This window comes from Nothobranchius furzeri, chromosome 8, assembly GCF_043380555.1.
Source record: "Nothobranchius furzeri strain GRZ-AD chromosome 8, NfurGRZ-RIMD1, whole genome shotgun sequence".
Taxonomy (NCBI): Eukaryota; Metazoa; Chordata; class Actinopteri; order Cyprinodontiformes; family Nothobranchiidae; genus Nothobranchius; species Nothobranchius furzeri.
This window is the reverse complement of record NC_091748.1, coordinates 48,226,913-48,254,178: the sequence shown is the minus strand read 5'-3', so window position 1 is coordinate 48,254,178 and position 27,266 is coordinate 48,226,913. Positions and strand designations below refer to the sequence as shown.

Genomic DNA, 27,266 nt, shown 5'->3' with positions numbered 1-27,266 from the left:
CCCAGAGAATCCTGCTGTTGTGTCCTTGAGCAAGACACTCAACCGACCTTGCCTGCTGGTGGTGGTCAGAGGGACTGGTCGCACCTGTATTTGTGTTTGTGCGCTCCAGGGCAGCTGTGGCCACGTTGTAGCTCATCACCACCAGCATGTGAATGGGTGGATGACTGAATGTGTTAATCCTGAAGGTTGAAAATAGAGGCAGACTGATGCATTCAATTTTTTCTATGTTGACCATCGGCAGAAATTATTTTTAAAAGCCTATGACAAACGAACAAAAAATAAATCGGGCACCTGTGTGGCCAACTGCTGCCACCACTAGACTGAAAGGTTCTGCGGGACCCCAACACATATTTTTTTAAATAAGTTTTGAGTTTGTTTTATATTTGAAGTTCTATAAATATTAAATTTATTGACTCATTACATTTATCTTGCACACAGTCTGTGTTCAGTTGTCTTTCACTATCAATGTGCTGCTAAAACGTATATATATCAGCCTTAATACTCGGCTTTAGATGTCGGCCATCAGCAACTAAATTCTTTAAAAATCGACGTCGGCCTTAAAAATATCAGTATTCCTCTAGTTGAAAACCCTAAGAAGGTGCTATACAAATACAGGCCATTAACCAGTATATTTTTTCCTGGATTATTGTTTCAGGTGTGATGAACGACAAATGACTCGCACTAGTGTGGTGCCTTCCAGAGTCAGAGCACTCCAAAGAATCCAAATGTATGCTGATTTGGGTCAGAACAGTAGTTTGTGTCGTGTTATGGACATTGCTGTTAAGTCAGCATTGCTATTTTACTGCTATGGCATGCTGTGAGTTTATCAATCCTGGATGGTCACACTTCCTCTGAACAGAGGGTGTTCCAATTCAATTCAAAAATACTTTATTAATCCCAGAGGGAAACTGATTGCTGTAGTAGCTCAGAATAATAATAATAATCAAGTCATCAAAGAGTTATTGTATATTACAATGGCTGTTGGCAGGAAGGATCTCCAGTAGCGGTCAGTGTTGCAGCGAAACTGAAGAAGCGTCTGACTGAAGACACTCTTCCGTTGTCGGACAGTCTTGTGAAGAGAATGCTCAGGGTTGTCCATAACGTTCTTGATTCTCTGGAGAATCCTTCTTTGCATGATCTCCTCCAGTGGTTCCACAGTCATCCCCAGAACAGAACCAGCCTTTTTTATTAGGCTGTTGAGCCTTTTCAGGTCCCTGCTTCTGATGCTACTACCCCAACAGACGATGGCTGAAGAGATTACACTCTCAACAACAGACTTGTAGAAGATGTGCAGCATCTTGCTACAGACATTGAAGGACCTAAGCGTCCTCAAGAAGTGCAGTCTGCTGTGTCCCTTCTTGTAAACGGCTTCACTGTTCTTTCTCCAGTCCAGTCTGTTGTCCAGGTGAAGTCCAAGGTATTTGTATTCCTCAACCACCTCCACTTCTTCTCCCATGATGGAAACAGTGTTTGACTCCACCCTGTTTCTTCTGAAGTCTAAAATCATCTCCTTTGTTTTGTTCACGTTCAAGGTCAGATGATTGTTTCCTCACCATGCCACAAAGCGCTCCACCAGCTCTCTGTACTCAGCTTCCTGTCCATCTCTGATACACCTGACAACTGCAGAGTCATCTGAGTATTTCTGTAGATGACAGGTCTCTGATTTGTACTGGAAGTCTGAGGTGTACAGGGTGAAAAGGAATGGTGAGAGTACAGTCCCCTGTGGTGCTCCAATGTTACTGATCGCCTGGTTTGATGTGCAGTTCTTCAGTCTCACCAAACTATGGTCTGTTTGTCAGGTAGTCTTTAATCCAGGCGATAGTTGAGGCCCCCACCTGTGTCTTCTGGAGTTTCTGGCAAAGTACATCAGGCTGGATTGTGTTAAACACACTGGAGAAATCAAAGAACATGACCCTGACAGTGCTGCCTGCTTTGTCCAGATGACAGTGGGTTGGTTGAAGCAGCTGGATGATGGCATCTTCAACTCCAACTCCATGGTGATAAGCAAACTGCAGCGGGTCCTGATATGTCCTAGTTTGCTTATTCAGGTGGACCAACAGGAGTCTCTTCAGGACCTTCATGATGTGGGATGTCAGGGCAACCGGTCTGTAGTCATCATTGACTGATGGGCGAGTTTTCTTTGGAACTGGAACAAGGCAGGATGTCTTCCACAGGACTGGAACCTTCTCCTGGGCCAGGCTGAGGTTGAAGAGGTGCTGCAGAATCCCACAGAGCTGCTCTGCACAGGCCTTCAGTACTCTGGGGCTGACACCATCTGGACCTGCAGCCTTGTTCCTGTTCAGTCTCTCCAGCTGCCTCTTCACCTGACTTCTAGAGACAGATAGGTGGGAGGGGGAGGTAAATGGGGCAGCAGCATCTCCTGACTTGGTTGAAGGCAGATTTATAGAACCAGAAGAGTCCATGACTGCGTTAGAGGACAAAAGAGCTGGCGTGTGACAGGAAAATGTGGGATCAGAGGAGGATGGGATGTCTGATTGGCTGGGGACAGGTGAGGAGGATGCTGGGTTTGTTCCTGAACTGAACCTATTGAAGAACTTGTTCAGTTCATTGTCTGTGTCCAGGCTGCCATCTGTGCAGTCCTCAATAATTTCCTGTCTCCCGACTTGAAGGCTCTTTTTTTCTCATTTAGCATATTTTTCAGTTCACTGGTGATCCAGGGTTTGCTATTAGCGAAGCATCTCACTGTTCTGGTGGGTATGTTGTTGTCCACACAGAAGCTTATATAGTTAGTGACACATCCAGTCATGCATTGATGCCCTCTTCATATCCTTGGCAGAGAGTCATCCAATCTGTGGTCTCAAAACAACCCTGCAGGGCTTCTTCAGCATCCTGTGACCATTTTCCTCACAGTTCTTCTTGTCACAGGTTGCCTCTGAACAAGTGGTTTGTATTCTGAGCAGAGAAAAACAAGATTGTGATCTGATTGTCCCAGAGGAGGTCTTGTTTTGGACATGTATGCATTCTTTACATTTGCATAACACAAATCCAATGTCTTGTTTTCTCTGGTGGAGCAGCTGACAAACTGTTGAAATGTTGGAAGTGTAGCAGAGAGCGAGGCATGATTAAAATCGCCATATATAGCCACAAATGCATTGGGGTACTGGGTTTGCTTAGCAACAATGGAACTGATGGCATCACATGCACTTTTGGCAATGGCTGAAGGTGGAATATAAACGGTTGCCAAGACAACACTGGTGAACTCTCTTGGCAAATAATATGGGTGACAACTTACTGCCAAGAGTTCAACATCTGGGCTGCAGAGACGACATTTCACTGAAACATGACCTGGATGGCACCATCTGTTTTTGACAAGCACTGCCACTCCACCTCCGTTTCTTTTCCCGCTCCTCTTCAGATCTCTGTCTGCTTGTACAGTCAGGAATCCTGGCAGAGAGACGCTGGAATCGGGGATAAGGTCCTTCAGCCACGTCTCAGTGAAACACATAACACTACAATGCCAATACTCTGGCCGAGTCCTTGAAAGGGCTTGGAGTTCATCCATCTTGTTGGCCAGTGATCTCACATTGCCCATTATGATCGATGGAAGAGATGGTTTGAATTTCCTCTTTCTCTGTCTCCATTTTGCTCCCGCTCTGCACCCACGCTTCTTGCGTTTTAGCTCATTTGAGATTTGTGGCTTCAGTTGAGGTATTATTTCATCCTTCCCAATGTTAATCAGCTGCTCCCGATTGTAAACCAGCTTGTTGCCATGGTTATACATCATAACAAATGCTCAAAAAGTGAAAAAAGTGAAAAAATAGCAGAAAAAAATCCTCCAATCTTCACAGCACCAGAAACAGAAAAGTAAAATGTCCAAAAAAAAAAATACTGTTCCTCCCGAGAAACCAGAAGAAAATAATGTCCAAGAAAAGGCAAAACTTACATATAGTCAACAGAGCTACTCCAACATGCAGCCACCCAGAGCAGCGCAGTTCCATCCCCGTTCTAAAGGGTATAAGGTGGTATTACATTCTAACCATTACACAGAAACACACTTAGAATTACCAAAAATCCCTTAGATGCAGAAGAACCAAGCGCTTCCTCTCAGATTGTGGTTTTGCATTAAGATGATGAAATGATCAGTTCATAACTGAAGCACAGAGGTGTTTTCCTCTCATTTGGGTGTGAAAATGTTTTTAAAAAGTCTAAAGGATTTAGAGAATTAGCTCTCCAGGTTAGCTGTAATTCTTTTGTTTTATTTTTTTTACACTGGTTGCTTTTTCACTTTCATTTTATTTTCAGATTATAGATTTTGTTCTTTTAAACACTCACCTCATTTAAATTAAGGGAGGCTTCAGTGTTGTCATGAACCTGTCCACTTAATGAAATAAACAACATTGATATTTTAGATATTTTATCATAAAACAACATTTAAATAAATCTGCTTCAGCCTCCAACAGACCGAAGAAAGCCTCTTTCCAGGTGCAGAACGTTCAGATTCAATCCCAATTGAAACCTTATGTGTGGAATTCTGAGATTTTGGCCCTTTTCCAAGAATCCATAGAAGAATGTGGGGAGATTTTTTCCCCTTATGCCTCCGTCTTTCTCCCCCCTTCCTCTCTGCCTTCTCCACTCCTCTTTTTCCAGTGTGCTGGGACAACTTACATCAGCCGAGTGAGTCCTGGTGAAGCTGACGGACAGAAAGGAGGGCAGGGATCGTAACATCCAGCCGCCTTGACTCCCCCCTGGAATAATCATCTACTCATTTTTGATCAAATGGTCTGACCAGGAGACATCTTCAAAGTAAGCCATCTTTTTCATGAGTTTAGTTCTCTTTCACAACAAAAGCTTTTAACTTTCACCAACTTTCCTGCGAGTCTCCATGAGAACTGTCAAAATTCCTTATTCCTTATAGTTTAGAATTGCTGGCTTTAATAATCTAACTTTTGTTTTTGAGACGTGAAGAGCTGATGTTTGTGTGGTGGAAGGAAAGCTGGGTCAGAGCACAGCGATGCAGTGCCAGATCCAGACTCCAGCTTCCTCTGCTGCAGCTCTCGTTCTCTACAGAAGCTGCTGCATACTGTTTCACTTTGCTGCGGTTGTCACAGATGTGATTTATCCCCGTTTCTGCTTTTGGTCCCTTTTTGTTGCTCCCAAGGTTGATCCGAGTGCCAGGAAAGAATGTGAGTGATGGAATCTTTTCCAGAGTGAGCCAGTCCTATCATGTAGTTTTTCTCATTTTTTAATTCATAAAAGTGAATCTAACAAATAAAATGATCTTTGTTGAATCAAGTACACTTTTTTTTCCTGCAGCTTTATTGTGACAGGTCAGAAATTTATACAACTTCCATATGTTAACCTGAAGTTGCAGCTCTTGTGCTGCTTGCCCAGCTTTTGTGTTTTTTGGTGTTAGGTAGGTGTGACATGGAGCTGGCATGCGGAGATCCTCCTGTGGTATGTGGGATTAAAGACGTCCACACAGAGAACTCCTTTCTGTCCTGCTGCTGAACAGTTGAGGATATGCATGAGCTCACAGATCTGACATCTGACCCGTGTTGCTCAACTACCTTATAGTCAACAGCAGACTCAGGAGAGATGGTCCTGATCAATGGGAATATTGTTGCTGGATGCTGAAGCTGACCCTTGGGTGTTGACATGTGGGTCCCTATAGATGATCTTATCAATGCAGCGCTTTTATGCATAAAAAGTGTGTTTTTCTTCTTCTTCTTCTTCTTCTTCTTCTTCTTCTTCTTCTTCTTCTTCATAGAATCAGCTGGACATGTTTTTGGAAACTAATTTATAAAAAGCAGGAAATCTAAATGAAAACGTCCCGAAAAGTTTTTAACCAGTTAAAGTAATGATGCATCCGCAGGAAGATGAGCTCTGCAGGCAGAGAAACGGAACCGATGAGGAATAATTTTAGTGGAAGGGTTTGGCTCGTCCAGATATGATTCATTTTATTGAAAGTAGCTCAGTAAAACTTATAAATGCCTTTTTTTCTGCATAAAGTACGGCTGAACTTAATTTTGTTTTCCATGGCAGAGGGAACTTAACAAAAGCTGCTACAAAAACTAAAAATGTGCAAAAACTTATCTATATACTTATCCTAATCAATTTCCCTCTGGGATTAATAAAGTATTTTTGAATTGAATTGAATTATGGTAGAACTCATATGTCTTGGTTGGGTAGAATCTCCATCGAATTAGAGAAAGTTCAGCATTTCCAGTTTAGTCTGGGGACATGACTCGAGAGAGAGCCGTCAGATCAGGTTAAAGCTTCAACTTCCCAATACTTACAAAGTTGCTCTGAAATCTCCAACCAGTGTCTCATGTGGCTCAGATCAACAAAGCCCTGTTCCACCCACTCAGGAGAGAGAAGAGCGGGCGATCTGCATGCGAGTTTTTGCACCTAAACATACCAACTCACATGCTTAAAAGCTTGTAACCCCGTATGTTTTAGTCTCACTTGACAAAACGTCTTGACTGAGTGAAAAAGCTCAGGTAATAAAAAAAATAGAATCAAAGAAGTCTCATTTAAATTAATTTGCCTTGTATGGCAACACAACCCATTTAAATAAACAACTACAACCCCCCCCCCCCCCCCCCCCCACACACACACAATTCTGATTTTCAACCGAGGAAATGTAATATGTTTGTTTTCTGTCTCTTAGCGTAAACCTAATATTAAAGTGCAGAAAGTCGATGTACACATGTGCAGGGTGTCAGGAAGTTAAAAGCTATTTTAAAAAAGCCGTTTTACTTGTGCACAAGACATGATGCTGTTTTAAATACTCAGAAAATGCAAAATCTAATTTAATGCATGTTTTATTTTCTTGATTAGATCAGATTTAAAGGCAGTTTAAACTGTTTTTTACTTTAATGAATGACCTTCTCTTGTATACCACCTTTCAGAGTCAGAGGACTCCAAAGTGCTTTACGCTTTACACAATAACAATATTCATTATGTGTTCAATACTCGTTCAATACCAGATTTACATAGTATGTCCGTGTCTCTTGCAGTATGCTGCATAGTGTTGGAACCCAAGTTTTTTTCCTTTTTTACTCATGGTTTTTAGTGGTCGAAGGTTACAATATTACATTACTGCCTATGTGTTTACCTTGTTGTTATTTTTTCTTTTTCAAATTATTCCCTTAAGTGTTGGTGCTGCTATAACAAGTGAATTTTCCCACTGTGGGATCAATAAATTCTATTCTATTCTATTCTATTATCGTGATTCATTCACAGCTCTCTCTCTCTCTCTCTCTCTTTCTCTCTCTCTCTCTCTCTCTCTCTCTCTCTCTTTCTCTCTCTCTCTCTCTCTCTATATATATATATATAACTGTTAAGTATTGACAGAACAAGTAGACAAAAGAGGTTGAGGATAGTAATTTTAAAGCCAATAAAATCCAGACTCAGGGATTTAGATGGGAGATTATTGCCTGTATAATTGGTTGTGGGTTTGGGTTATCCCCTGCAATCTCTTTGTTGTTTCCTCACAAGCACAGATGTTGAAATAGGAAAACATCTTCACCGTGTCAAATCTTCTTTCTTATTTGCCAAATCAGAATGGTAAAGAGAGACTCTGACTTATGAAAGACAAATGGATGAAATAAGTGTCTCCCTTCCCTCCAAGGCCTGGTGGCTGACTGACATCCTCTCATATGAACCCTAATCACACACAGCCTGGGCTGTAATTTTACACCACGCTCAGAAAGCTGCACCAGAGACAGCTGTGATTACTTAACTCAGCTGTAACTCAACACTGACGTTTTCTAATTGGAAGGGTTTTAAATCGATGCTTCTGGCAACAGAAAAGCAGCAGGGTGAAACATCTAGCTTAGACGCATGCTGTAATTTTGGTATAAACAGGGCAATTTCAGGGAACACCGTGCCTAAAAATACCACAATGTGCAAGTTTACCTTTGAACTTTGACCTCACCCTCACGAGAGCCCCTCTCTTCGTCTGGATAGGATAAAGTTACACGAAGGCTGAAGAAGACTGTTGTTGTTCCTGACGTTTCTGGCTTGAATGCCTCTGACTTGAGGTTAACTTTGAGGTGATTTAGCTCCTGGTGACAGGCAACATGACAGATGTTTCATTTGTGCTCTAATCACTTCAGTGAGCACCAAGTTAAACAAAGTTTTTGTTTTTGAGTTGAGTTGTGCAGAGATGTGATCTGGAGCCTTCTTCTGGACGTGGGTGCTCATAAACACACGGTAACTGAATCCACTGCTGTTTGTACATGTGGCCTCGGTGTTGTTGTGCCTCAGTCCTTTCCCCTGCTCTTTACACGTGGCACTCTCTGTTAGTCTCCGTTGGTCTGATGCTCCTGGTCTGTCATTTTGACCTCCTTGATTACAGACTCAAGAGCTTCATTACCTGTTTGGAGGGTTTAGGCAGTAAATATTTGATTCTGCTGTTGTATCATTTTCAAACATGTTTGAAGGGATACTTTGCAACTTTTTCATATTTCAAATAACTTTCTTGAACCAGTATGTGCTAAACTGGCCCTTACAGGAATGATGAAAGGCCAGCCAGCCCCTATCGCATCTTGTGGCCAGAATATTCCACTCGCAGCTTCTGAGTTGACGGTGTGCTCTGTTGAACTTAAAATGAAATAGAGCAGACATACCTGGTGCTGCAGTCTGCCTACAGCACTTTTTCTGCATGTTTTAGATGATGAACACAGTTGATTTGTTTAATTTAGTGATGAATCACTCCGGTAGACACTGAGGAAGGCTGAGGAGACGTTTCAGCTGTTAGATTAAGGTACAGCGAGGAGACAAGTTTTGCTTTTGGTTCTACAAATGGACACTAGGGGGTGCTAAAAGCAAGCCTGCCTATTTCCCCTTTAGCAGGACATCAAAAACATTAAACAAACACTGTTTTTGAACAGACAATAATAGCAACATTTTTAAAATTAGATAAATACAAAGTTTCTAAATTAAAGGGACATTTGACAAACCAATGGGCGGCAGTAGCTCAACAGGTTGAACGGGTTGTCCAGTAATCAGAAGGTTGTAGGTTCGATCCCGCTCCGGACAGAGAATTCTGCTGTTGTGTCCTTGGGCAAGACACTTAACCCACCTTGCCTGCTGGTGGTGGTTGGAGGGGCCGGTGGCACCTGTGCTCGGCAGCCTCGCCTCTGTCAGTGCGCCCCAGGGCAGCTGTGGCTACATCGTAGCTCATCACCATCAGTGTGTGAATGGATGAATGATACACTGTAGTGTAAAGCGCTTTGGAGTCCTTACTCTGAGAGGCGCTATACAAGTACGGGTCATTAATCACTTGTTTGTGTAGAACCCAATATTACAGTGCAGAAAGTCGATGTCCACAGGGTGTCAAGAAGTTAAAAGCTATTTTAAAAAAAGCTGTTTTACTTGTGCTAAAACATGAGGTTATTTTCATAAGTAATCTAATCTAATCTAATCTATTGCATGTTTTGTATTCTTGAGTAGAAAAGACGTAAAGGCCAGTTCACTGGGAAACTATTTTTTACTTTTTTTTTTTAAATACAGTCATGAGTTTTCTGTGCAGTCTGAATGTGGAAATAGTCTTCTACCTCTAATTCCTGCATTAGCCGCCTATCTAGCCACTCAGATCTACATCACAATAAAAATTAGCATACATGGATTTACCCGACTTGGCTTGTGACGGGGTAGGCTGTTGTTGATTTAACAACCAGGAAAGAGTCTCTGCGAATGGAAGCTAACCGTTAGCATTAGCAACTTCACAACACGGAAGAACTCCTTCAGGCTTGTGTTATTCGTGCAGATAAAACATCAACAATGCAGAGTGAACAAAGTCAAGGGAAGAGCCACTCTGCTGTTAGCCAATCAGAGGCTAGGTGTCCATATATCAGGAAATAAAACTCTAAATCCTGCTGTTCCACTACCCGCTTCTCTAGCTCACTTTAACTTCCTGAAACAGGAGAACAAAATCTTTCCCCCCACAGAAATCAAGTGTAGAAAGTGAAGATAAGTTGTGCTTTACAGATAATGTTTGCAGTTTGCTTTTCAAAGGTAAGAATACAACAAAGATGTCTGCAAAATCTGGCAGTCAGGAGTCTCAAAGAGTCATTCAGATGGTGAATAAATCTGCACACAAGGAAGGAATAATGTGAAGAAGGATTATTCTAAAATTGTGACTCATTCAAAACTACATCAGAAGAGTTAAAAAACAGATAAAGGCTGTAAATGTGAGTAACAGCTGTTACACTTATGAGATTTAGCATCATGGCTGAATAAACTGAAAGTACAAAAATACTGAAGCAGTGAAGTCAGGAACGTCATCCTAACAGGAGAGATGGAAAAAGAAGGTTCTTGGCACTGGATCCTGTTTTTCTCAACTGAAAGTGAAGCCATAAAATTCTGAGCTGGATATTCCATCTGAATGGTTCTGCAGTCGTCCTACTCTCCTTACATAACACATTTTCTGTCACTGCAGCATTTAAATTATGAAGTGTTGGGTAAACGGACTGGGTGGATTTTACGGGTATGTCCTCAGGCTTTCTGTAGGTTTTTACAGGTGAAGGAAATGGAGCTACAGCCCCCCTTCTCTCTTGAGGCCTGTGAATATCAGCTGGCTGCTGGCTTCAACAGCTTTTGTCCTCAGGCAACCCGAGGACGTCCAGAGGACCGTCCAGCTCCTGCTCACACAAAAGGCTTTGGTTGGGCAGATGCTGATTCTCTTTTAGCTCTATTGTGTTTCGAAGATAGGTGACGTTTAGAGTCAGTGCTTTTCTAACTCTGACTCTGAGCTTTGCTCATGTAGTTGAACAGTTTAGACAACAGAAAGACTTTCAAATGGGTCAAATGTAGCTGTGGGTAGTCAGTTTCAGGTGTACTCATGAGTAAAAATGCATGCCTCCGTATACAAAGGGATTGGTGCAATGCATGCATCCCATGTTTATTAACTCAGAAAGCTTTGTTTAAAAGAACTCAGAACATTTCTGGTTGAGTTTAACCGCAGAGCCTGTGTTTGTAAAATTGGACAGCAGAAGAAGGAGAGAAACCTGTAGATGTAGTGCAGCAGTCCTTTTGCTTTACACGTTTGCTTTTGCATCCCTATAAAAGTCTGTTTTAAAAGGTTAGCACTCAGAATCCTCACGCAGTCTCATCATCACATCCAGGTTTTACTGAACACAAGACACCATTATCATGAAATCACCTTTACCCAGTCGGAGGATTGTTTTCTGTCGTGTTTTCGTTCCAATGTGTGTGTGTGTGTGTGTGTGTGTTCGTTCGTGTTTATTTTGTTCCATCTGGGTTTGATTGAGAAATGTGATGCTCATTTCATGCTTCCCCATTACAATAAAAGATGTGTTATGCCTTAAGCTATGTAATAACAGACAGCACATGTGGAGGGTTACGGTGCATTTGGACACGCTGCACAGAGCACATTACCACACACACACACTCATTCGTCAGTGCTTGACTTTTTCTTTCTTCTCAACTTCACACTCTATGAGTAATTTACTTTTTCAAATGTTATTAATTGAACGCCTCAAACAAAACAATCTGAGGCAGCAGACTCTTAAAGCTCTTTTTGATACTTAGGCCTGATTCACTGGTGTCCTGATGTCCAAAATACTTAACCTCCTGAGAAACAAATTTGTATTTGGTGTGATGTTAAATAAAATTAAATAAAAATATTAACAGGTTTCCTAGAAAAAAAAAACAGAAATAAAAGATATTTGTACTCAAATTCAACATAAAATGTTTCTAAATAATTACAAAATAGGTCTGAGTTGAAGAGAATAAAATATTTTAGTGCAAGAAGCCAATGTTTGAAAATTGCACGCAGGGTCTCAGGAGGTTAAGTCTGCCTTTAATGGTGGAGTCGTGGGACTGCTTTTCTCTGTAGGGTGTTTTAGGTGATTGTTAAATGCACAAAAATATTCCTAACCTTAGCTTGAAGAGCTTCCAAATTCAAGTTTGCAAAAACAGTAAACGATTCGCGCACTGCATCCTTTTTCAAGTATTACATTTTTTCTGGTATGAACAAACTCAGTGCCATTTAGGTTAGCTTTCAGTCTTTCTCCGTCCTGCAAGCCTCCGCTGGCTACTTCCTTTCCTGTGAGGCCTCCATGTAAAACCCCAAATGTTGACGCTGCTGTGTGTGTGTGTGTGTGTGTGTGTGTGTGTGTGTGTGTGTGTGTGTGTGTGTGTGTGTGTGTGTTTGCGTGTGCATGTAAAAGAGACAGAAGCAGGGAGCAGAGCCAAGTAAACCTGTGTGTTGACTTTGCAGGCTTTTCCCAGGCTGCAGGATCTGATGCTGCACCCCTTCTACTCTGTATCACTCGTAAAGTCAAATCGGTTTTACAAAAAACAAAACAAAAAACACAGAAAAGCAGTTTTTGATGAGAAGATTCTGCTGCAGTACTTGGAGCTGAACCTTTACTGGATGGTCCTGATCATCAGTGTGAGTTTTGGTCGTCTGGGCTGAAACGTTTGTATGATATATGTCTTCATCCGTAGCCTCATCAGTGGATGATGTTTTTGATTTGTCTTCAGTGTGTGGAGGTTTGTTTTTTCTTTCTGTGGGCTTGTGAGAGCGTCTGTCCTATTACTCTTTTTGAATTCAAAATAACCTGCCAGGTGTCCTATAAGCATGATTAAAGTTCATTCCTTTTGTGGGATGCCCAGTGTTATTGTCCTAATGAGTTAAGTCTATCGACTACTTCTGGCCTCAGATGTTATTTCAAGCAGAGCAGCTGACACTTTAGAAATGGTGTTAAATGCAAAAGGACGCGTCACAACTCCCACTGATATTCAACACCACATTCAGAAACTTTTACCCCACACGCTTTGTTTTTATACTTGATCTTAGCTGAGAATAAAACAGCCAACACATTCCCACGGCTGTTTCTGGGGTGGCCACAACATCAGCATGAGTGCTGGTGGACAGGAATTTGCTGATATAAAACATGCACATATACAAGCACTATTTAAAAAGTATACTTATTTTTTTTCTAGCACTACTGTTAATAGTTTCTGTTGTGAGGAAACAGAAAAGTCTTGTAAATATATGAATTTTAATGCGTGAAGAATACAACGATTTAAGGGTTTTATATGTATTTTCCTCTAAATTCTGGGCTATAATAATTGAGCTTGTGCATGATTTATATGATTAAGTAAATTAAATCTGAAGAAAAAAAATTAAAGTGGCAGTGTGTAGTCTTCTGGCGCTAGGGGGCAGTACATACCTTTTAGAATAGTTTGACACCAGAACGCCATGACTGTCGCTAGTTTAAAACAACATTACAGTAGATGTTGTTGGAGCAGAAAGTATGCGACCACCGAGTGACTCCTCAGACTTTGATGGTTCTTCAGTTAATTCCACAGAGAGAACGCATTAATGATGCTGGTTTTCTGGCGCTGTAGTTTCCAGATCTGCTTGGGGTCCTGCGCCTGCTGATGACATCATCATACTACGACAACACCTTTCAGTCAAAATATATTGCATCTCTTTTTTGATTCTGATCTTTCACATAAGTTTTGGAAAGAGTTTAGCAGTGTTGTTACTAAATGAATTTTTCTTACTGCCTGAATGTTTTTTAACGTAGTAACGTAATTTCCATAATTCATATGTCCAGTCAGTCATCTAGTGTGACGTCATCAATAGGCGCAGGACCCCTAGCCGGCCAGAAGGAAACATGACGTCTAATATGGCATCTCCTCAAAGACGCCAGACTGGCACCCTATGTACTTAAGACCTGATTTTTATGGTTATATGTTAAGAAGCCACCAACATTTTTCAACAATCATTTTATTAGTTTTTAAACAACGTTTGATGGATGTTTCCAGAGATTAATGGTAAAAACACACATTGTCTCTTTATGGTAGATTTTACAAATGATTAAAAAGAAACCTTGCACGCTTTTTTCAATAGTGTTTCTAAATGTCTCCTTTCCTGTTCACAATAATACATTAGACTGTATTATTTGACAAGACAAATCACACGTTCCTCCCTGTTTTCAACATTTATGCTAAGCTAAGCTAACCAGCTACTGGCTGTCGATTTCAAATATAAAAGACACACATGAGTGATATCAATCATCTCTTCTTATTCTTGGCAGGAAGGAGAAACATGATCATTCCCAATCCACTGAACTCTCATTTAACCATGCAAAGATAACTTACAGGAATAATAAACGTTTTAGCTCTGTGGTATCTGAGAGAAGGAGCCCCGAGTCTCCTCCGACCTGCGGGTTAAGAGGCCGTTTGTGGTTTCTGTTTCCTTCTCGAGAAATAAGTAACAAATGAGACAAAAAAGGAGAAAGAAAATTCAAGGTCTTTAGTGAAATTACTTTACCCCTCTAAGTTATACAGTCAGTGTGATTCGTTTGTCTGCTAGTAGGAACTCAGTTATGAACATAGCATTAAAATATCTATCTATCTATCTATCTATATATATATATATATATATATATATATATATATATATATATATACCTAAAGGTAGACCCAGGACACGGTGGAGGGACTATGTCTCCCATCTGGCCAGGGAACGCCTTGGGATTTTCCCGGAGGAGCTGACCCAAGTGGCTGGGGAGAGGGAAGTCTGGGCCTCTCAACTTAGTCTACTGCTACCGCGACCCGACTTTGGGTAAGCGGATGAAAATGGATGGATGTATAGCTAAAATTTAACTGGAGTATTCCTTGTTTTGTTTTGCAAACTGCAGATGTTTTTAATGACATCAGGTTTTTATGAATGATCTGTGAATGATGACAGGAAAATACACCAAGACCAAAATAATGGATCGGCTCACTTTAAAGGAGCATTTTTGTATTTTAATGATGAATGACCCACACTTGCATAGTGCCTTTCTGAGTCAGAGGACTCCAAAGTGCTTTACACTACAGTGTATCTTACTGCTTTGCGCTGTATAACATACGAAAGATCAGACCATACCTAACACAACATGCCACCCAGCTCCTGGTGCAATCTACTGTCATCTCCCGCCTCGATTACTGCGATGCCCTTCTAACTGGTCTTCCAGGCTGTACGGTGAGACCTCTTCAAATGGTCCAGAACGCAGCGGCGCGTCTGGTCTTCAGTCAAAAACAGCACACGTCACCCCTCTGTTCATCAAGCTCCATTGGCTACTGCTAGCAGCACGCATCAAATTCAAATTGCTAACACTAGCATACAAAGTCCGAGATGGTACGGCTCCCATCTACCTGAATCCTCTTGCAAAGGCTTACGTCTCGGCCCGGCCGCTCCGATCATCACAGGACCGTCGGCTAGCAGTGCCTACACCACGCTTAGGACAATCCAGACTTTTCTCATGCATCGTTCCACAAATGTGGAATGACCTTCCAAGCACTACCAGAACATTTTCAAGAAACTCCTGAAGACCCTGCTCTTCAGAGAGCATCTTCTAAACTAGCACCCTCCCTGCACCCGTCCCCCCTCTCTACTGTCCACTCCTTGCTCCCTCGTCTCCATGACTGAAGTTGTTGTTGTTAGCTTCAATGCCAATTATGACTTGTAAGTCGCTTTGAACAAAAGCGACTGCTAAATACATAAACATAAACATCATTCATCCATTCACACACTGATGGTGATGAGCTACGATGTAGCCACAGCTGCCCTGGGACACACTGGCAGAGGCGAGGCTGCTGAGCTCAGAGCAGACACCCGGGCTGGGAAAACATAAAAAGTTTTAACCAACCAATGCTCAAATCACCAAATACCACTTTTTTGTTTTTTTTCCATCTGAAACAATTCAAATCCAAAATTTTTATTACTTCATACACATTCTAGTTTGACTTTGAAGTTATAGAGTGCTGTGGAGTAAAATTCAATTAAAAAAACACTCACCCCGTCATGTAAACTATGTTATCTGAGTTGTTCAAACCTGGTGAGGTTATCTGTGAGCATTGATGAGCTTTGCCCGTCTGTATAAAACCATCTGAGTTTCCCCGACAACAGCGAGACATTTATCTTAACGATGGACGGATGTGATGAAAAAGACAAAAGAAAACATCTTGCATCCGGGCTCAGGAGTTCGAGCGGTTGTCTGCATATATGGTCGGTGGTTTGATCTCTGGTTTCCTCACTCTTACATGCCCATGTATCTTTGGGTAAAGCACTGAACACTACATGGCTTTAGATGCATTCAGCGGTGAGAAAACGGCTTTAGAAACTGTACTAACTAAAAAAAATCACCGGTTTAGTCTGCAATAGAATCTGAGAATAAAGGAAGACTGAATTTTTCATCTATTCTTTAAGGTTACTTCTTGTTTTGCTTGGATTATTTTCTCATAGAGGACATTTAAATTGATATTTGATGAAAGATGATCCAGGACACAGGAATGTGTCAAACGCAGTTTTTGACTTGAGAGGATTTTGTTTGGACGGTCCTATCCATGTCCTGCGTGAGTTTATTTTTTTGGTTTGGTTCTGAAAGCTTTCAGAGGTGTCAGGAGTTTATTTTCTTCTACAGGACCCTGAAGAAGAGGCCTGTGGGCTGGTGTGGTCTTTCATAAAGGCTTGTGCTGAAAAGTAATAGATCAGAGTAGATTTTCCATAGCTGCTGTAAAGTATGGAGGTTTCGCATCAGCAGAGAAACACGTAGAATAATAACCTAACGCTCAATCTGTGGAATATCCAGCGAGGTAAGAAGGGTGGTGTGAAACTTTGAACTCGCTACAGTTTATTTAGGTTTCATTCCCAGGGAGATTTTTGGAGCAAAATATGTAAAAACTACAAATTACACTTAATTTTTTTCTGAAGCAATTCCTTTCACACATCAGTAGCTACGATTGCATACGCCAGATTTCCCCTATCAGATTAAAACATTGGTTGATCGGAAATCCCAAAACTCTGTTTACATGAACACTAACTGATATGATCCGATCATACTGTGAATATACATACACCAAGCATTCAGTCAGAATAACCCTCCCACTGTCCTAATTAGGGATGCAGCGATACCACTTTTTTCCAAACCGATACGATACCGATACTTAGATCTGAATACTCGCCGATACCGATTACCGATACCTATACTTCTACCACACAAAAAATGCAATGATTTGGAATACAGATTTTATTTTCTTCTCTGCTTTCAACAGGAAAAGACTGTGAGGTAGATAAAAAGTAAAATATATGAATAGAAATCATCACAAAACTAAAATATTAGGTGAACAGAAATGACAAGTTACAGTGAAGCCATTTTCAAGCAACTGCATTGGTATCAGTTCCCGGTATTGGTTAACTTTTACCGATACCGATATCAGTATCGTATCGGTGCATCCCTAGTCCTAATGGGTGTGATCCCACTTGGAAAGTCCACCATTGAGCAGGGAGCAAACTCATTTTTTAATGATTATTTCTGAACATTATCGGTCACTCTGAGTTTTTCATGCAGGCTGAACATGAAATCGTCTCCTACACCTATCTCCTGCATTAGCTTCTGATAGAAAATAGATGATGACACTCTAGGATTAGAAAACCCCGACAAATCTATGTCACACTGTCACTTAACTTTCATAGACTCACCCATCTTGACTCAAGGCGGGGAAGACTGTTGTTGTTTAACGTTCGAGAAACAGCAGCGGATGTCCCAACTGATTTATGCTAACTGTTAGCATTAGCAACTCCACCACACAGCAGAAGCTCCTCCAGGCTTGAGCTAATTGTGGCGATAAAACGTCCACGTTGCAAGTCAGTGGTAGAGTTGTGTTGCTGTGATCCAATCCGGGGCGAAATGTCCAAATATCAGGAAATAAGACACCAAAACCTGCCGTCTGGAGCTCAGCTGTGATGTGGGTAACTGGTAGTTCCTGGAAATGGTGCACCAGTAACTTTTTTCTCCCAGAGTACAACTTACAAGACATTCGTACCTACTAGAGGCCACTGCAAATGTAATGATTAAATGAGTGATCCACACCTTTAACAACTCTTTAACAAATGTAGTTTGCTTAGGAATTTAACTGCAGACCAAGATATGTTGTTTCTATTATTTCACCTCAGTTAGAGGTTATTTAAATAAACCTTTTGCACCATTATTTTGGGGTTTGATGAGATTTCCTCTCAGAATAAATAAAAAAGGAATAAGTTGAAGTGTTCTGTTGTTTTCGGTTTTCTTTCATGTAAATTCTGTGGCAGTTAACTCACCTTTATAATTCATCAGGTCTTGGTTTAAGGTTGGTGTCTTGCTCAGGTTTTGGTATTTTATTAATCGCTGTCTAAAAAGATTAAAGCTTCAATTGACTGGGATCTGGGATTGTTCGTCCACTGACAGGTTCCTCTAAACAGACTATATTTACCATCCTAATTAGAAACAGTAGTTTTTATGTGACACATTTTTGTTAATTTTATTCAAAATAACTTTGTGTTTGTTCTCTTCATGGAAACAGTTATGTTAGCCTGCAGTGCATGATCTATAATCACTCATCATTTCAGTCTCCTTAAACATGATATTTGTTTTCTTAGATTGAAAAATGGTCTCTTTTTAGTCTATCATTGTGATAAAAGCTATGAGTATTTGCAGCTGGACTGTGCGGTGGATGTGTCCCGGGAGATTGTTTCCTGGTAGAAAATTGAAGACCTAGACTGTATAAATACATAAAAACTAAGTAAATAAACCGTAGACGTGACTTGCCAAATGTGTACCTTTGAATCTAAAAAGAGAAAGTGTCAGAGAATGAAAGGGCACAGGAGAACCAGAAAAAAGCTCATGTTGTTATCTAAACTCAGCGTGCTTTTTCATGTGGTGGCCAGTTTGGGACTCTGTATTCATGCGTTGCTTTGCTTAGCTGTGCTTCTTGCCTCTTATGTTTCTATAAGCCTTCTCACTGAACTCAAAGGCTTTAATCTTTAATTATCCATCACTGCAGTCTGATTGCATTCAGCCATGTTTGTGTTGTTTATGCAATTCTTTCATTTGCTTGAGCCTATTTTTTTTTTACATAATCTCATATCGTAGATAGCAGACAGAGGACAAGCTGAGCTATTTTTGTATGGATGATGTCTCACTGAGCAGAAGTTTTCACATAAAGTCTTTGGGAAGTGGTATGGAAATGCCTGTTATGTTTCCTCTCAGTGAATGAGCTAAAGCATGCAAACACACCAGTATGGCTCTTGGATAACCTCCAAAAGCAGAAGCAAAGGTCGGCCTTCTCCCCCGTACAATACAGGCAGTCTTTACGTGAACGTTCTCCTGCACATGGTAAACATAAATTTGACTTAAAAACGCAAACAAGCTATCAGGTGTTTGCGTTTCATTAGCAGTGAAAATCCAGGAGGATTTAAGCTCTGAGGTTTCTCAGTGGGAAGTAGCTGCAAGGTGAGGCGGCAGGAAGCAGCAGTTGGAAAAGCAACAGGATTATGTGTATAGACTGATTCGGCACGTAATTTGTGGAGGTCGCCATCTTGCGGCGTTGCCATTGCTGCGATGACACGTGTCAATGATTCATTCATTATTCTGTCATTGTAAACTGATGCTCTAGTGACACCACCATGAATATCTGGATTGATTATGTTAGACAGGGGCCTCCAGTAACTGATTAAGTTATATTAAATTAATACTTACATTAATTAATCAATTAATTAATTGTTTGAGAGATAAATTGGAAAGATTAATAGGCAAATAACAGACTGTACCAGTAAACATTGTGCATAGAGCTTAAGTATGCAGAAGCTAGCAAGCTAACCATAACGTTTAATCATTATGGACACTGGACAGGCTATGTGACAACAAAACCACAACACAAAGTTTAGGTTTTGGTTTAAACGCACAAGAATATTTTTTTCATTGTCTGGTGTCCGATTACCAGAAAAACGGCAACTACAGATCGATGGTCAAAGTCTCATCATGGGTCTGGCAAATTTTACACTGCCAGGCTGGCCAGGCTGTGGGTGTCTGCTGTGCCTGCATGGCAGGTAGAGCGGTGCTGCAGCCACACCGCAGTGCTCCTGTACAAAGTGACGATGGCTGTCAAACTGTGGCTGACAGCAGGTCCTACATGATGTATCTCGCATCTTTTGCCTCCAAATCTGGTGTTTTCTGCTGTATTTAGAACATGCCAACGACTGCACACATCCTCCCAGCCATCAGAGACTGGTTCACTGAAGGAACAACTTCCATTTCTTGCTGTTTATTTCAAAAAGCCCACTTCGCACAGTGCCTATGGCTGCCTGACTGGGAACTGTCACCGAAGTAATGGTGGCGACTCGACTTCCAGTTATTTTACCAAATAGCTCTATAAAGACACAGTGACAGATGCACATATCTGAAGTGTGTAAGTCAGGGCAAAATATTTGAGACATGGTTAGGATTTGAAAATGATCTTCTACCCCTGTATTCTGCATTAGCTGCTGATAGAAAATTGATGGGGAACCTCTCAGATTAGAAAAGCTACTCAGATCTGCATCATACTGAAAATTAGCGTTCATGGACTTACCCACCATGGCTCTTGACGGGCAAGGCTGTTGTGGGGTTGGCTTCCAGGAGAGAGTAGAGCAGTAAATCTCATTATCAACAACAGTTCCACAACATAGCAGAGTTCATTCAAGCTGTTAAAACATCACACACACACACACACACACACACACACACACACACACACACACACACACACACACACACACACACACACACACACACACACACACACACACACACACACACACACACACACACAGTGTTTTTTCAGTGATATCTAACATTTTATTATCAGAAATTCTTCCGAAGCGTGATTTAGCTGCATCTTTGTTGTGACAGAGATAAAAAAAGACCAAGTGAAATCCTGGTGTTTTGTTTCTGCTTTTGTACAAACTAGTATTATAGTATTGTAGTACAGCTAGCCTCGACAGAAGACCAGTAAAAAGGCTTTTTGGGATATTTTATGGGGAATTTATTCATTGTTGTCACGTAGTAACTATTTATTTATGATGAGAGTTTTGCTCACAGCTTGTGTCATCTTGAAAGTTAGGATCTTGTCAGCATGAGCGCTAAAACTGGTAGACTAAAACAAGAATGTAACACCACTGGAAACTATTGAAGTTGGTGCCTCTCCTTCTGCAGCGACCGGTCAGTTGGGTCATGTCTGTGACTCGGGGTCTGACTTTTTCTGATCCTGCATTTAAAAATTATGATTTTGAATTAATCTACATATGTAAACAATAAACACCTTCATTTGAACTGAATGTAATCTTCGACCACTATTGCCTGCTAACGGTGAGAAATGACTTCAGTAAGAATTTAACAAGTTTTTTGTATGGAGCAATGAAACGACTAGAAAATGGAAAATCCACTGTTGAGTGGCAATTATTGTCTTTTATTGTGTGAAGAAAAACCAAGTTTCTAATTAAACTCCAGTCTTCCTAAACACGTTTAGTTCCCATGAAAACAAGCAAGTAAATGAAGAATAAGGTGGTCTGCCTGCTAACATCCAGGGTGCTTTTTCAGTTTTGATTATGTGGTTACATGACATAAAACTATAAGCTGCTGTTACTATTAATTTCTTTTTCTTTGTCCAGGCTGGAAGTCTGCTTCTTTACCCCCGTCCACGATGAAGCACCTGTCAGACTTTCCCCTCCGTCTCCTCATCGGCCTCTACCTTTTTGAAGCCGTCTCATCCCAGGTTAACCCAGGTTTGTGCCACTGTGTTCCAGTTTGAGTCGAGTGCAGTGCTAGTAATGATCTTGTTCTATGAAAGAATAATAAATGACACAGTAATACATGAGTGAATATGCAACGCTGCTGTATCTGAGACCAGGTCAAAGAAGAAATCAAAACTGTGGGTTCAGATGATCTAAAGTAAACCTGAAGTCGTGATGACAGGCCTGAGGGGTTTCTGTGGTCTCCAGGGAAAATCAATTGACGGTGTGAAGGAAAAACCACGTATTTCACATTTTTTAAACCAATTAAACTTTTAAAAACTTTCTTACTGCAGATCTTTCCCAAATAAACAAACAGAACAGATGTGACAGCAACATGTTGCTATTTGTTACTGGTTTATTCCTCATGCTGAAGCTGACATGTGGAATGGGAGAAGAAGTTAAAAGGAAAGTGTGAAACAATAAAACCTAGCGTTTAGTTACATTTAAACCTTACATATTTCTATTAGCTACATTTATTTTGCTATGTCTGGTGTGTCTGAGATTTTTTATGTTTTAGTTCATGTTAAAATCCAAATTCTCCATTATTTGTTAGAGCTCTTCTCAACTTTTAATCATTATTTATTTGGCTATTCTGACTTGTGAGACCTCTTGATTGTGACTACTTCTGTGTGTGTGTGTCTCTGTGTGTGTGTGTGTGTGTGTGTGTGTGTGTGCATGCACGCAAGCGTGTACTTTCATGGATTTACTCACATGCATACACATGCATTGGATCCAGTTATTGGATCCAGTTATCCCACTGGAGTCTGTGGCTAATGCATACCAGACACTCTGACAGCAGGAAAGTCCATTCAAATGCACTGTCCTTCTCTGTTGTGTGTGTGTGTGTGTGTGTGTGTGTGTGTGTGTGTGTGTGTGTGTGTGTGTGTGTGTGTGTGTGTGTGTGTGTGTGTGTGTGTGTGTGTGTGTGAGTGAGTGATTCCCAGAAAGGAGTGTTTTAGTCAAAGTCCAACAAACTTGCTATTAAAAAAGTTTCTGTAACAACAATGTGGTCCACGACTCTGAGAATAACGCTGAATATGTTTTCAAAAACCTCGGACATCAACCTGCTCTGATATATCATTGCAGCTTAAAGTCACCTATAGTCCTGTCCAAAGCTTTAGTTCTGCTGCACTGAGAAGAGAGTCATTTTTCCAGTCTGGAACTATTCATGGCTGAATTTAGCAGAACTGAGATGTTGAGTGATGCCAACTTTCCTCTCTTTAAAATTCCCAAGCAGTTGAGTTTTACCATCCCTGTCTTTTCCATTTTACTTGTGAGTGGGCGAACTTTACTGAAGAGGGATATGCTTCTGCATGGGCCTGGAAAGAAAATATTGGACTTCAGAGTAACTGTGTTGGCATGAATGAATGAATGAATGAATGAATGAATTTTAGAAGATTAGAGCAGTATGAAGTGTTAAACAGTGATTGGTAAATCAGTTTAATAGATATAAAATCAACAACCGTACATCTGATCTCAGCTTCATTTTGGGCTGCACGACTTTGGAACAAATCACAAGTTCGGCTGTTCTGGGGTTATTCATGTTCTAGAGTGTTTTACAGTCACCATAGCGATGTAAAAATATCACCAGTTAGCAGCTGCAATGCTGACTAGCCATTTGCTCATCATTTCTACAAGAGGTAAACCTCATGTTTCCAAATGAGACCATTCAGGAAGCTGTGTGTGTGTGTGTGTGTGTGTGTGTGTGTGTGTGTGTGTGTGTGTGTGTGTGATTTGAGTCGGTTTAAATGAACTGTATCAAATCCAGCACTACTAGCGGTCACATTGATGTAAAACCTGGTGGAGGTAGAAGATATTTTTAGATGTTATTTTTGAATGTGATGCCTGATGGGTGGCGGTTGGATAGGCCTGAGTGTGAGTGCTTGGGTCCAAATGCACACTCCCTAATGCCCCAACAGCTTGCCCCAAGGGTCACCTCTGAGTGGGTTGGGCAAGTAAATAAACACAGCAAAACCAACATTAGGAAGAGTGGTCACACATCCGGCTCAACACCCTGAGACCCGTCTGCCCGTCTCTCTGACTCTCTGACGGATGTGGTAATGACTCCTGTTTTAATGAATTATGCCCCAGGTGTTTTCCCCTAAAGGTGATGTTGTTTCACGTGCTTCTCTGAGTTTTCAGACCACATTTATGCGCAGTTGTAGAGCTCCTCTGAAATGACATCCAGGAGTTCATTCGGCCTGCCAAAAAATAGTTAAAAATTGGGAATACTTTTATTTTGCCCTTCCTTTATTTATTAGCAAATGAACCATTTGAAGAATACAAAAGGTTAGAATAAAGGAGCTGCAGAGACTGAACATCAGGAAAGCAGCGGGTCCAGACTAGTGTTGTCAAAAAAATCGATACCCAGATATAAATCGATACTAAAAGTGGTATCTAAATTAGATATTCCATCCCTGTGGTATCGATATTATGGACTATTATACACAGCCTTCTTCAAGTACACCGACACGCACGACAGCCAGAAGCCATAAAGCAGCCTCCGCCTCCCAGACAAACAGAAGAAGAAGACGCCGCATGGCTACGTTGCAATTTCCCACGCGAGTTGTCTCCGATCCAAGTTTTGTCTGCCAAATAAATAAACAAAAACATAAACCGCGAATTTGGGAGGCACTTCACAGCCAAACTTAATTAGCATACCAAGTCCGACACGTAGTTGTATATTCACGCTTATGTGCTTAAAGGAAACTCCCGTTTATTGCAACCCGGACTTAATTTCTAGCATGCAGTACGTTTGTTTACTCACGCTGACAACTTTGGTGCTACTTGGATTCCCCGGGGTATTTAGATCCATCGGCGAATCGCCATCAGCGTATATCCATGTAACGGGTGCGGACGGGCACCCATGTGCAGCCTCGAAATAAGACATTATCTGCACCAAAACATCTTCATGTCGAAAGGTATTGTTAGGAATCATTAACGTGATTCCCCTGTTCGTTTGGAGCGGGTCTGGTCTGGGATTTCTAGGCGTAAACAGACTAGCTGCGGCTAATCTAGCCGGCGCTTTTAATGACGTCACTGCCGTGCGCCAGTCTGTTTTTATTAAGATTAGATGTACCTTTGTCCTACTGTGGAGAAATTCGTTTTCTCCCTTTATTGACCAACAGAGTTGTTCAAAAGTACAGAACAAAACATATGGCATTACATCTTATGACAAAAATGCACCTTAAGCAGAGTTTAAGCAGCAAAACATCACTCTGCAAATAGTGTATATATAGTGAGACAATTCATGATTTAAAGTGTTAACTTTCACCAGTTTTTGTACGCACGTTTTAAAAAATGCTGATACTTGAAAGGTTTAAGCACTTAATACACTTAATTCTTAACATTTAATTTTTGTAATATAAATTGAGGAATGTTATTTTTTGAATAAACTTGTTCGATAAATGGGTGTTTTAAAATAGTATCGAAATCGAGTATCGAGTTTGAAATTTTAGTATTGTGACAACCCTAGTCCAGACAAGGTGTGTCCCAGGCTGCTAAGGACTTGTGCAAATGAGCATGAGGGTCTTCTACAGCAGTGGACCCCTACCCTGGTCCTCAGAACCCACTGCTCTGTATGGTTTCCATGTCCCTGCTTCAGTAAGCCTCTTCATTTACTCACATCCTGGTATTATCAAAACTGAATAACAATTAATGACATGCAGTTTTAATTACACACAGGATAGTCAAGTCAGCGCTTCATTCATCCCTGAGAAGGTGTTTATCAGATGTGGAAAAAATAAAAGTTGCATTAAAAATAGCAGGTTGTTAAAAACACACAACGCTGTTTGATGCAAACTGTGATTTAAAATCTGCATTTGCAACAAACATGCCCATTTGGGTCCCCATGTGGGTTCTCTCTGGGCAAACATTTGACCCACAAAGGGTTGCCCACAGCGGGACTCAGCTGTCATGAAATGTAGGGCACATGTGGGTCTCATCATGTGGGGACATGTAGGGGCCCAACAGGGCTTGGCCCATGTAAGTGGACTGCCCCCTGTAGCTCTACTGTGACTTGTTGCTGTGGGGCCCTCATGTGCCCCGCATTTCTCTGTACTGTGTCACGTTGCAGGTTAGGAGGAGGTTGGACCCAAGATGCAGATACCCCAGATGACACGAAGCAGGAGCGTTTAAGAGTCAAATCCTTTCATTTAAGGAGATGAACCAAAATCCAAAATGGCAGGAAGCCAAAAACAAAATCCTGAGTACCAGGAGAACGAAAGCTCACACAGAGCACAAAACCTAGAGGCCAGGTAACAAAAGCTCACTTAGAGCACCAAACAACGCTGACACACAAACAATGGACCAACAAGACACTGAGACAAGACAGGGCTTTTATACACTGGGGCATGATGGGAGTCAGATGGGCTGCAGGTGTGTGGAAAGAGAACCAGGTGAGACCAATTAACTAATCAGGGAGGAAACCAACATGACCTAAGAGTAAAAAACCTAAAGACAAGATGAGCAGCAAAATAAACTAATATTCTAAGGGGAAAGGAAACTACAAAAACCTGTGGAAAAAACATACTAAAGAGCAGGGGCGGATTAAGGACTGAAGAAGATCCGGGGCTTAACACACACACACACACATGCGCGCGCGCACACACATGCACACACACATGCGCACACACACGTGACACGCACTAGTCAACAGATATATTTGTCTTGTACCACATAATTTTTAATCTGAAGCTACATATTAAGCATATTCAGGGCAGAATTTACCTGATAGTAAGCTAACTTTAGGCAAACCAGCAGCACAACAAATATTTTCAAATAAGACTCACAAACCTGAGTCAACACCAGTCTCATCAAAGCTGGGGTTCTGTCGAGGTACTTTTGGTCTAAAAACGTCCTTATGTCCATCTTCACTCATGCGTTTCAGGCAGAGTGTAGAAAAAAAACAGGCACTGCAGAAGAAGCCAGCTGCTGAAGGGCTTCTTCTGCAGTGGTGGAGGCTCAGGCAGGCTGTATACAAACTACTGCCAGCTGCTCCCTCTCTGTTGGACTTTGGTACTGCATGTTACTTCCACGTTTGAGATCTGGGGCTTTTCATTAAAGATTCGGGGCTTCAGCCCAAGTATCCGGGCCTAACACCGCCCCTGCTAAAGAGACTAATAAAATGAGAAGCTGAACCTATAAAAAACTGCAGAGGGGTGACTGGGGGAGATTGAAGGAACACAGGGCCTGAGAGGGAATATCTGGAGGGCTGAAGACCAGGGGACACATGAGGAACACAAAGAGACACAGACCATGACATACTGTTGATGTCTAGTTTTATTTCCTTGTCTCCTGTCCGGGGGGGGGGGGGGGGGGGGGGGGGGGCTATTCTTCCTCCTGATATAAACATCCATACCTGCATCCCTTCCTCCCTATCAACCAGTATTACTTGTCTCCATGTTGTTTGTTGGTCCCCTGATCATTGCTTGCTCAGGTGGTAAACCCATTCTCATTTAGCTGCAATATTCACCCATATTTGGATCTTGACTTAGGTCTAATTTTTGATATTCTGCCACTTGTTCATAATGTTTGCCTTCTCAACATTGCCCCACCAGAAACATCTCCACCCGTCTGTGGATGCCAGCAGACATTAATTGCGTTTTGCTGGTGAAACATTTCTGTTCTAATTTTAGATTTGGTCTCTCTGACTACACCTGGATCCTCCCAGGTGTTAAATCATTTC

At 41.3% G+C, this 27,266-nt stretch overlaps 1 protein-coding gene across 2 annotated transcripts in view; it reads left to right on the top strand.

Moving 5' to 3' along the window:
- Positions 1-4,629: 4,629 nt before the first annotated feature.
- Positions 4,630-27,266, top strand: part of ddr2a (discoidin domain receptor tyrosine kinase 2a) — a 43,912-nt gene continuing 21,275 nt past the window's right edge. For both annotated transcript variants that reach the window (XM_015971658.3, XM_015971657.3), the window contains exons 1-2: positions 4,630-4,764; positions 21,458-21,571. In XM_015971658.3, coding sequence (XP_015827144.1) covers positions 21,490-21,571 — 82 coding nt within the window. In that variant the 5' untranslated portion in view covers positions 4,630-4,764; positions 21,458-21,489. The remainder of the gene's footprint in view (positions 4,765-21,457; positions 21,572-27,266) is intronic.